The 12,209-nt window shown below is 35.8% G+C and overlaps 1 protein-coding gene across 4 annotated transcripts in view; it reads right to left on the reverse strand.

Annotated features, from left to right (window-relative positions):
- Positions 1 to 10,597, reverse strand: part of tbc1d22a (TBC1 domain family, member 22a) — a 214,806-nt gene extending 204,209 nt beyond the window's left edge. For 3 of the 4 annotated variants that reach the window (XM_088923794.1, XM_088923792.1, XM_088923796.1), the window contains exons 1-3: positions 10,385 to 10,593; positions 6,347 to 6,403; positions 1,450 to 1,817 (exon numbers count right to left, since the gene is read on the reverse strand). In XM_088923794.1, coding sequence (XP_088779920.1) covers positions 1,450 to 1,817; positions 6,347 to 6,403; positions 10,385 to 10,446 — 487 coding nt within the window. In that variant the 5' untranslated portion in view covers positions 10,447 to 10,593. Of the gene's footprint in view, positions 1 to 1,449; positions 1,818 to 6,346; positions 6,404 to 10,384 lie in introns of all 4 variants that reach the window. The other variant, XM_088923795.1, reaches the window with a different exon arrangement.
- Positions 10,598 to 12,209: the final 1,612 nt, after the last annotated feature.

Below are 12,209 nucleotides of genomic sequence, written 5' to 3' on the forward strand. Positions count from 1 at the left end.
GCATTGAGAAGAACATATTTATTGGACCACATATCTTTATGTTTTTGTAAAATCATGTTTAGCACTCTACCCAAGGAATAAAATAATAACATTGTATTCTCCCAGCGCTGTCAAACATTTTTTTAAATCTGCTTTATGGTGATCTCTCATCTTCCATAAAAATATATTTTTCACAAGGAGATGCTTTGGGTGAAAATATACACAATCCATCCAAGTGACTGTCTGTAAACAGTGTCACTATTTTAAAAAATCTCTGATAAAATTCTGCAAATGTAAAACAATCAAAAAGCAATTTTGATTAACACTACACACTAAAGCTCCTAATCAGAGACATTTTTGACAATTGATAGAATCTGAGCACCTTTAGATTTCAGACAATGTTGACATTAACATACATGTCTTCAGGCACATTTGTTTACTGAAGAACATGCTTAACATCTTTACAAGATTTTAAATGCTTGCTGATCTGGAGGAAATTGCTTAAATGCTAATTGCAGGTGTTAATGGAATGTTAGGTGATAACCTCCTCAATGATCAACAACTCTTTACCTTTACCACAGTAATGTTGCCATGTTCTCAATTATCTTTTATTAATTTTCGGTTTAATGCACCTCAAGCATATAAACTATGCTTTCTAACACCCAGAAACTGGCAACTTGGTAGAATGTTGCACTGCTTAGGTCCCACACAGGAGGCTGACCAATCTTTATCTCCTTGTTATCCCTGACACCATTTGTGGCCAAATGGGTGTTCAACCCAAGGTTTGAGATCGGAGCCCAAAACTCACTCTCCCTATTTCCATACATTTTTAAGGGAATTTAGTTCTTAATTTATGCGCTTTTCTTTTGCACTGCATTTTTCAAGAAGCTGTCAGGTCGTGCTTTGTAGAACTTATGTTTTTAAGCTTTATGACAAAAAGTCGAATTGGCTAAGATACAGAAAAATGACTTACAAATGTTTCAAATTTCATTGTGCCATGAAAAAAACAGCTTGACTGAATAGAGGGCAATGGCTGACATTGACAGTCTCCGATTAATGTTTTTTACATTTTCAGCTGGTATAATACATCACTTAACAACATCATACCAAACATCTTGGTCTCAGTAAATATCCTTTTACCTAAACTTGTTACTGAAGTTCTTAAGCACTCTGCAGCCCCCCAAACATGATGTTGGCTTCTTGGTTTTATTTTGCACTAAAGTACACCTGTCAATAATGTTTTCTATAGAGGCATTCTTAAGCTTACCATCATCAACTTCACCTTCGTTAAGGTAAACAGTTGATATCCAGAGGCTGTTCATACTAAAACACTGCAGTAACAGAAACAAGTACTAAAAATATCATTTGTTCTTTATGTCTCTTTCATGGAAATAAGGACTTACTTGTATTAACACTATAATGACAAATCACTTTGTTTAAATTATAATGTTTTGAAAGAATGGTACAAACCTTTTGATGCTACAATGTGGGCTTCACTAAGTGACTTCACCATTCTGTTATCACTGTAATGACCGGGTTCCAACTGAAAAGAAAGCTCTGGTGCAGTTTCTTCTCCTTCCTCCTCTTCCTCACATTTCTCAGAAGTATCTTCTTGCTGTTTTTGCTGTTCTTGTAATTTGCTGTGGTTCTCAATAACTTTATTGGCAGTTTCCATGACAACTTCTATATTCAAGTTCTGAGCAGCCATGGCCAGAAGTTCATCATCATCATCTCCAACATCCCATGCATCACTGGTAATACTTTCAAACTCCTGAAAAGTTGTTGCTTTCTTTGGTTTCACTGGTGTTGTCTGTGTTTTGTTGCCATGTTTGATTAAACTGAAAAAAAACAAGAAAGTCACTTGGTATTACTGTAGATCGTTCAGTGATGAGGGGGAATAGCTGAAATGTATCTTTCTGTAGTACAGCACAGTATAATTCTGTCCATTAGCAGTTTGATAATTAGTAAAAGAGAAAGAAGAAAAAAATTGCACCCTGACAACCTGAAGACTTACACACTTGTAAATCTTGCGGTTTAATCACTGAAAACAGTAGGAAATGTTCTAATTGTTCTTTCTAAACTCCATCACATATACAGGTAGCAAACACAAATGTGAAGTCACTTAATAGGACAACATGCAACATGTGGTGAAGATAATTGCTCCGTATTGTTACACAGTGATTAGTATAGACCTTGCCTACTAAAAGAATGAGTGCATCCAAACCATACCAGAAAAAATGTGCCCTAAAACATTATAGAACCACCAGAATGTTTTAGTGCTGGAAGTTGGATACCTGTGCTATTTGCACCACTGGACTCACAACTGTGCATTGACAGGTATAACAACCCAACTGTGGTATCCAATTCTATGGAGTTCTCAGCAGAAGCATCTTTAGATGAAACCAGCTGTTTGTTCCAGTTTGCTGTAAATTGATCTGCAGTTGCTGATTTACCTTTTTTGAATTTGCTTAAACCGAATGTTGCCCTGTCAATGTCTTCCCTTAACATTTCCCACTCACACTCTGTTTCTTGTGAAACATCCTCTGAGCTGTGCTAGTCACTGAAGATCCTACCAAAAGCATCCCAGCAAACAACTTTTAAAGTTGCTGTGGTCTTATTTCTCAACCATACCAGCCATAATTACAGGCATCCAGACCTGTCCAGCATTTTTATACATGACTCTAAGCAAGTTCAGATGTTATCTGCTTAATGAACATGAGCCACACTTGTATGGAAGCCCTATCTTTCAATGTACTTGGTGTCCCTTATTTACCCAGGTATTTTCATTTTTGCGTCCAACCTGTAAATTGCATTTGTTTAAATAATTAAGAGTTACCTCATGTTAACATTGTACTGGCAAGACAAGAATTGGCAAAGGGCAAACATTACCATTTTTTATTAAAGGCAGCTGTAAAATGCTTGGACAAAAATGCTTGTTTTTTGTAGTGCTTAAAATAAAATATATATGAAAAACAGAGACTTCAGATTTATGATATTCCACTAATGGAAGGCATGCAGAAAGCATTAAAAAGAAATAGCAGCTTGTAATGCTCTCTGAAATCTTGGCAATTAACAAGCTAATTAATCACAACTGTGAACACCACTGTCCAAAATTCAACTGAAACCACAGGGCACTCAGAGCTGAGAGAAAATGTTGAAAAACTGACAATTTGAGAACTTGAGAAAACTTTTGATGAAGTTTATCCTATTAACCAGAAAACAATTTATTTGACAGAAAGAGTCCAAAGTGTCCACTGCTCCTGAAGGAGGCTTGACTGTTATAATGATTCTAAATGATAATGGATTAGAACGGTGACAGCCACCCAGAAATTCAGTTTTGGGGCATTTGCCATCTGGCGGTGCTAAAAAATTAATAAGTGCCTTACTGTATTTGATTTATAACTTTTTTCTAAAATTGAATTGCCAAGCAATAGAGATCTCTTATATCTTTTATAAACCCCATGCAGCTTCACTGGGACACCTCACCTACAATTTATGCTTGAGGTGGTGGTACTGTGCGTCTAAAAGTAACACACAGGACTGGAAAACAGAGCAATTCTGTTCAAAACAATCATATTTATTAAAAAAAATCTTAGATGTGAAAATAAGTTATTTTTAAATTTAGACTAAATGTACAGTAACTCTAAGCATAAAAGGAATTTATGTTTAGAAAATCAATAATAATAATAAACTTTATTTTGTATAGCGCCCTTAAAAGTGGCTTCTCAAAGCGCTTTACAGAATGAGAACAACAATAAATAAAAAGAATACACAAGGTAAAACACAATTACAATATACAGAGGAGACCGTGGATGGTGGTACTAGGAAAAGCAGAGGGGTGAAGAATGGAACCAGTTAAGTAAAGGCTCTCCTAAAAAAGAAGGTTTTGAGTCTGGGCAGAGAGTTCCAGAGCTTGGGGGCATAACAGGAGAAGGCCCTGTCACCCATGCAATGTAGACGGGCTTGGGGGACAGTTAGGAGACCAGAATTAGAAGAGCGAAGGTTACGAGGTGGGGAGTAGGGCGATAATAGTTCAGACAGGTACTTGATCACTTGCACTAGACCTGGTCAGGATCCTGGCTGCTGAATTTTGGACATACTGCAGTTTGTTCAAAGTAGATTTAGATACCCCAGCGAGTAGAGCATTACAGTAGTCAATTCGGGAGAACACAAATGTGTTGATCAGCTTTTCAGCCACAGTTAGTGATAGCATAGGGCGTAGTCTAGAGGTATTTCTGAGGTGAAAAAAAGATGTCCAATAGATGTCCAATAGATTCTGGGTGACCATCTCAACAAAAATTCAAGTATTTTATAAGAAGTAGAATTTTACCTTAATTTAGATTATAAAGGTTATAGATTATAAATTATAAATGTATAAAAATACATTTTAACCTGACACAGTCAATACATTTACGACGACATCATCAGACAAGTAAACACATAAATGAAACTAAGAATGACTCCAGAAATTAAAAATATTGCAACACAACAAAATATTGATTAAAAATTAAGTGTATAGAATAGTACACAATACACAACAGCCATGAAGAAAATATATAGTAACTTTTTATGGAAGTGAAATGAGAGTACAAAATTAATTTGAACAAAAGTAAATAAGGCTAATAAGCAATAAAAGTAATTCAAAATATTCAACAGTCAAATGCAGAAATTAAAATTATTTAAAACCTTTTGAAGACAGGAACAAAAGAATTGTTAAAAAGCCATTAAAACTACATTTTAAGACTTCTGAATGAACAAATGGAAAACTTCTCTCTCAGCCAAATTAATTTAACTTAAAATAAATTAGGCCCTTTACTACAACAGGCAACTGCTTTCTAAAAGACTGGGTTGGAGAGACAAACGAAACAAGTTTCTTTTCAATATGAGCATCAATTTCATAATGTGGAAGCAAATAGTGCATTAATACCTAACAGTATCCTATTGTATACTGTAGAAGACATTAAGAAAAGGGCCAAATTGGAATTAAATCAAACTTATTTCCTAATAGTCCTCCCAAGCACAATTTCACAGAAGCTTTTGTGCAGGAAATGAGAACAAGCAAATGAAAAATACCCAGTAGTATGGAACTGGATTGGATATAAAATATGTAAGAATTCTAGTGCTGGACTCTTGACTGTTTTTACTCCCCTTGGGGTAAATGCTAGACTACAGAAAAGCAGTTGTTAAAGGCCTTACTGGATCATTAAACTGAATTTCAATAACTATGGCTTTTTGTGGGGTTTGTCACTACTCCTTTGGTCACACTATGTTATTATTAAAAAGCATGACAATTTGTACATGATCAAAACTGAATTGGACATAACATAACCACAACCAAACATAATGTAATAAAATTGTCCATTTTTCCCACATTCCTGCCCCCAGTATGGAATACTACGACCGGTCCTAAGTGATGGTCAAGTGCCAGGTAAAGCTGCACATCTGCTCTAGTTGGTACTTATACCTGTATATGTAGTAGACAAACATACTGTATAATGCTTGACAAAATTTCACAGATAATTAATTTTCTACATTGCATTTACAAATGTCAAAATGGGTAATAAAATTAATAACATTCTTGATTAAAAAAATAAAAAAGAAATACAATGACTTTTATTTGCTTTACTGTTGTGTTTTTACTTAAATTGGCCTGCTTGAAACATTCTGTTCCAGCTTTATAAGCTTAGTATTTAAAAAACACAACTGAAACTAACAGCAAGTACTTAGATCTCAATTTATTGTTCAAACACTTTTAGAACTTTTTATTCAGACACATAAGTAGAACATGTGTTTAACAATGCACTGGATAAGACAAATGGCCTACTCTCATTTATCAACATTTCTTAGGTTCAGGCTCTTCACACAAAAAAATATATACCTATTTTAATAATAAAGTGGAATGAAGCCATGTGATATTTGTTTCATGTCAATGGTGAATTTCATATCAAACGTCACTGTGCCTCAATTGATTCTGAAGAAAGCTCATTCTCCTCCACTCAAACTTAAAAAAAGAGCACATGCAAAGGAACTAATACAGCTGTTGACCCAAATGAGAGGCTAAAAACATTTTAATTTGAACAATGACTTTAAACAGCACATTACTTAATTGTAGCACTACATACATACCAACAATAACATACATTATGCTAAGGTAAAAACAGGCATCTATAATCCATTTAAGTAAGGTGCATTAGAAAAATACAGAACATAATGACAGAACAAAACAAGTCTACAAATAGAAAACACTATTGTTTTCCAACGAGTGTCATCATAAGATCACAATGTTGACTTCTGAATGAATGGAGCTGTCTCACAGCTGCCATTGTTTTTAGATAAAGATTTATTTGAATCAATTTTTGACACTTACTTTGAATGGAGAAGAGGGTCAAAAGGTGGGTGCTGAGCTCCATACACATGTTGTATACTAGAAAAAAGACAATTACAAGTTAAAAAAAAACAATAAAAAGATAAAACCTGAATTTTAAGTTTTATTTCATTTTCATCAGATATACATAAGTAACATATGACACCATATCAGCATATAAAACATATTTCACATTGATGCTGTGTGTTATATTTAGAAAATCTCTGCACTCATCATACTTCCTCAGACTCTTCAATCAGATGGGTTACTTTGGTACATATTGTCCTCTGCTGCTAAAAAATAAAAACCTGGGGCACCTGACTGATAATTTTAGGATTGTAAATTCAACAATGCCTTTAATTCAAGAAATCAACTGCATTGTTAGCAAGATTGATTCCTTATCCACACTATGGGAAAAAGCATGACTATGCTGTTGCATTAAATCAACAAAATTCACTAAGCAGTAAATTATGGAACCCACAAGGATATCAAAATGCCTGGTCTTAGGGATCGCCTCAAAAGATACATTTTGCAAACACTGTATTGTTTACTTGAAATCTATCACCTTTTAGACAGAAGTACCAAAAGTAAAACATTGTCCAAATTTACCAGCTTACAGTTGGATGTAAGAAGTGTATAATTTCAAACTTGTAATAAAGAAATAGTCATGTACATCTGAATAAGTGTAACTTGATGAATAACATACTTTTGATATCTTCTGCAATCTTTTCCACATGTTCGTATTATACATTACTGAAGTAGTTCAAGCAGGTAGCTACTTCAGCATGTGTAGGCTGCTAAGGAACAAGGTTTATTCCATGTTGAAAAAAAAAGAAAAGAAATAATGTTTCGGCTGTGAAGCCTTCTTTGGGAGACCCAAAAGAGAGAGAAAAGGCTCCACAGCCAAAACGTTGTGTTTCTCTACTTCTCTTTTCAGCATGGAATAAACCTTTACTTGTTCCTTATAAAATACTGTATTTTTACCAACAAATTAATTTATTTTAAAAAATGCTTTGCTCATGAAACCAACATCTGTAACCTTTATAAGTTACAAGTTATACCAGTGCAGCTATTCCCTACTACTAAATGATACTAAATTGACACCTTTTTCCCTCAAATCATTTTTGAGCAAGTCAATTTACAGAATACTTCCAGGTCTCTTGATTTATACAATCAATGTTGACTTAAAACCCGAAATGCATCTTTCAATGAGGTTAAAACTATAAGGAAAATGTACTCATTGGTTTTTGTTAAACTGCACATTAATAGATATTACTGTGAATTAATTAAAAAATAAAATGCCTTTCATCTGCAATTTACTGCTGCTAATTGGAGTGTTTTTGATAAATATACCGTTTTGGATGGAGTCAAGACGTTAATGTTATGTTCTTGAACAACTCTCTTTCATTTAGAACCACACTATTTGGACAATGGACAAAATACAAACACCATAGCAGGTATCACCAGTGTTAAACATACCACGCTGAATATTAAAGCATTCCTCAAACAGGTTGTGTGTTAGAAATTCCAGCCATGCAACTTGTAACCAAGCAAGTTGAACGTGTTTTCTTGAAACAAGATAATAAACCTATGAGACATACACAGCGGAAAAAGTAGTTTGACTAGCACCATAGAAATTTCACAATTACTACATTCTTATTTCCTGGCAATAAGTGTAAATTACATACAATAATATCCAAAATACTTAAAAGTTCATCCCCTAATTAAAAATTGATTTAGCAAAGGCATGTATGTGCGCATCAAGGCTTTTAAGCATGAATTAAAATGTGCCAAAAATGCATAGTAAATATGTACATACTGTACAATAACTGTGTAATACTTAAGAAGATTTTTACAATTAAAAACTATCTATACCCTGTAGATCTGATAAATATAAAGAGTAAAAATTTAATTCTCTCAAAGCTTATAAAAGCTTCTGGAAATCAGAAGCTACTTGATTGCCAAAGAAGGCTAAGTACCACATCATAAAAGTACCACATCTTCTTTGGGAAAGTCCGAATAAATTCTAAAGGTCTAACGTAAAGGGGTAGCTTGGTGGTGCAGTGGTTAGCATTACTGCCTTGCAGCTTTGAGGTCCTTGTTTCAGTTTTGTATCTAGGGTGCAATCTATGTGGAGTTTGTTTGCCTGTGTGCAGTCTGTGTGCTGTTTACATGTTCTCCCTGTGCTGTTTGCATGTTCACGTGGATTTTTGCTGGGTGCTCCAGTTTCCTCCCACAGTTCAAACACATACTGGTAGGATAATTGGCTTCTGGGAAAACTGTCGCTGGTGTAAGCGTATGTGTGTGCCCTGTGATGGACTGGTGTCCTGTCCAGGGTGTATCCTGCCTTGTATCTCTTGCTTGTCAGGATAGGCTCAGGCTCCCCAACTACCTTGTATCCAATAGATTCCCTAACCTATTGGATAAGGCAGTTCAGAAAATAAATGGATGACTACAGAAAAATCCATAAGACAGCCCAGTTTCAAAGTTTATTCCATGGTTGTTTCAATTAGTTAATTGAAAGAGTTAAGTGGTTTGGGAGGAAGAATCACACTCAAGGGCAATAACCATGATCCACAAAAACTCAGGCATGAGGAAACAACATCCCTAAGACTACCATCCAAGGCTGACATTATGAATCTGGGGTTTTAGTGAAACACAAAAAGAAAACTAATTTGCCACAAGTTGAGATTTTGAACAAAATCATCAGGTGTATATGTAGCCCCAGAAGGTGAAGTTGATTTTGCAAAAGCACGTAGGTATGCATCCTACAAGACTAGTGACTTAAGTTCCAGTATATTTTTATTTAAAAAAATTGGTTCTGACATAAAGTTCACATTTGCTTACATATAAACTTCACAATAGGATAATACAAAACCTGCATCAAACAAAGTCCAAAAGATGAAGAGTGAATACAAATCTGTTTTATTGCAGTCTCTAGTAGAACATTTATGATATGCGCTGAAAATAGGAGATCACAAAGGTAAGTCACACAACCTGGAAAAGAAGAGGTTCTGTGTGGCAGAGAGGTCAAATGTCCTTCATGAATATTTTAAGAACATATTTAAAAGGTTCACCTAGAAGGCACTTATCCTTGAGAGCATCAAAGCCAAAGAAGTGTTTGCAAAATACCAAGGCTAAGAAGTTCACATACAGTAGGCTATTTTAAAACCTCCTGTACAGTGCCTTGAAAGATACCATTCCGTTGAATTACAAATTATTTAGACATTTTTAAAGCAAATGTTTAAATTTGAATGCTCACACTAAAAATATTTTTATTGGGCAAAAATGCTAAATACGTTTTGTTGCATTACAGTCTCTCTCTCGATTACTTGGTGATTAACCGCGATACAACAATTAAATATCCGAGTAAACGGTATTAAAAATAAATTAAGGGCCGCCAAATCACAATAAAAGCGAAAGCTATAAGTCTCCGATTCAATTTTTGTTGTCGTCATTGCTGAACAGTTGTGTAAATTGGAGACTTCGGTGAACTTATTCTTTCAAAGGTTGGACTACTTAACAGTAAAAAGCAGCAGTATTTAACATTTAATAAACTTCAAAAACGTAAACGTTATCATGCATAATACTTAGAAAATACTTAAACGAATATGTATATTGCTTAACCTAATACCACGAAATACTTTAGATAGACGATAAAGGATACGCTGATGCCGTCATTTTAAAAACCCTAAAGGGTCTAGTATTAGGATGTTGACATGTGTAAGAATGCATTGCTGGTACCCAACACTTGAATAATCTTCCAGTTTATAGTTTACCAGACTTCATTCTAGAATAATTAATAATCTCACAGTTTTTAATTTATTAATAACTTTTTTACGTTTATAGGATTGATGAAACTATTATAAGATCAGTACTTTCAGCACTCAGGTCAAAATATCACGTATCACGATAAAGTTATTTCCTTGTTTCGAGGGCCAGGTATACTAGAATTTGAGAGAAATAAAAAAGTAATTACTGGTTTTCCTGTTGCACAGTAAAACATTTAACCCACTGATGGAAATAGAACACGTCACAAACCTGCCAGGCACCTTAGCGACGTTTCTCTTCCAGAATTGCTTTTTGCTACCGTCGTTTGACATTTTCTTTCTGAAGTGCAATTTCAGTTTGTTCCAGAACCAGAGACAATTTATAGAAAATGCTGTTCGCTTCCAGTCAATGTTTATTTACTCACAGACTCTTCCTGCTAAACTAAGAAGGCTGCCATATTGCCTCAACCTTCTGACAACAAGCTCTGTATTCATTGGCTGATTTGGCAGACCCGTGCTTTTCTCCAATCAAAAGTAACAACCGCTTTAAGCGACTAAAAAAGCGTAAAACGTCACGAAAAAGGGTAGAGATGCACAAAAACTGATGTCACCCACAATTGATGTACAATTTTTTTCTTTCGTAAGCGGTCAACTCTTTTCACAAAATCCCAAAGCTTTAATGTCTGCTGGAGCAGCGCTTTCTAATTTTGTAGTTTATGTAATACAAAACAGTAAATATACTGTATATATACTACATATATACTGTGTGTACATATATAAACACTTTTCTTCTGTAAGTATAAAATGTATGATTTTTCAGCCCTTTATTTTATTTTGGTCTGCAAAATAGTTACATTTCTGTGTTAACAATGCTAAAGTCCTCACATGTAAACATTATTATTACAGTGAGCTCCATCTGTATTCTGATTGGATGGAACAGCATGAAAACAAAATTGTGTTGAAAGGGAAACACATGTAAAACACTTGGAAATGGGTGCTGTTTAGGAATATCTACAAAACGCCTGACAAACAATGTCACAAGAGTCCAGCAGCATTGACAATTTTGAAAGAAGGGAAATGCCAGGTTATTATCATAACCACGGCTCTCTGAAAATAAATGCTGTCATTACATCTTATGATGTGCCCTTTCCTCTGCCCTTATGCTGACTATGTACATCAAAGTGATCTAATGAGACACTGCTACATCACCCAGCCCCACCTTTTCTACCAGTGCAATCCATCTTTTGCTGAGCTGGCACCCCACTGAGGCCTCAAAAGCACTGTTCAGCCCATGAATGTCAAGTGCCCTGACAAACCACAACATTTAGAGAAACTACTGCTGATGCACAAACTCAGATTGGGCTCAGTGTGAAGGCAACTGGAGGCCTCCCAGCAACAATGATTGGCCCATGGGAAAAGCCAACACGATCTTTGATTTAGACTGTGGGTGACTGAAGAGCAGTTGGGGACAAGAAATACGAGGGAAGTTCTAACTGTGAGACCCAGAACCTGAGGTACTACTGTGACCATCGCAGTTCCACTCGGGCTCGTGCCTTCGTCGCTCCACCCCGCCGGTTTGTCCCGTATCACCTGGGCATGAACCCGGGTCTCCAGAGTAATGCAACAGGGAACCAGCCACATGAGCTAAAGGAGACCTCCCTTAGCCTAGGCGGCTGAGGTCCCTGCTACACGCAGGGAGGGCGATGATGTCACCCTGTTGAAACTAGCTCCGCTACGCCAGAGTACAAGCACCACTCACAAGAAATGTGCACCACTCACCCACAAAGAGTTTAGTCCTTGCACAGCCAAGAACCACCCAAGGCACAGTACTAGTACCAGTCTTAATGCTAGGACTGCATTGAGCACATGGATAACATCTGGGACATGAGAGATAGCATACGCATCCACATTCCAATGCCAAAATGATTTTAGATTTTAGATTCCCTTCAGGCCACTGATACTCCAAGAGCCCTGCTAATCACCGGAACAAGAAGAAGGGTTAAATACCTCTGCATTAACCCAACTATGGATCAGGGAATAACTCTAGCCATGATTACCGTACAGTTAAAGATGAAGCTGACAAAATAAGTGACTCA

Source organism: Atractosteus spatula, chromosome 8 (assembly GCF_055471065.1).
Source record: "Atractosteus spatula isolate fAtrSpa1 chromosome 8, fAtrSpa1.hap1, whole genome shotgun sequence".
In the NCBI taxonomy this organism is placed as follows: domain Eukaryota; kingdom Metazoa; phylum Chordata; class Actinopteri; order Semionotiformes; family Lepisosteidae; genus Atractosteus; species Atractosteus spatula.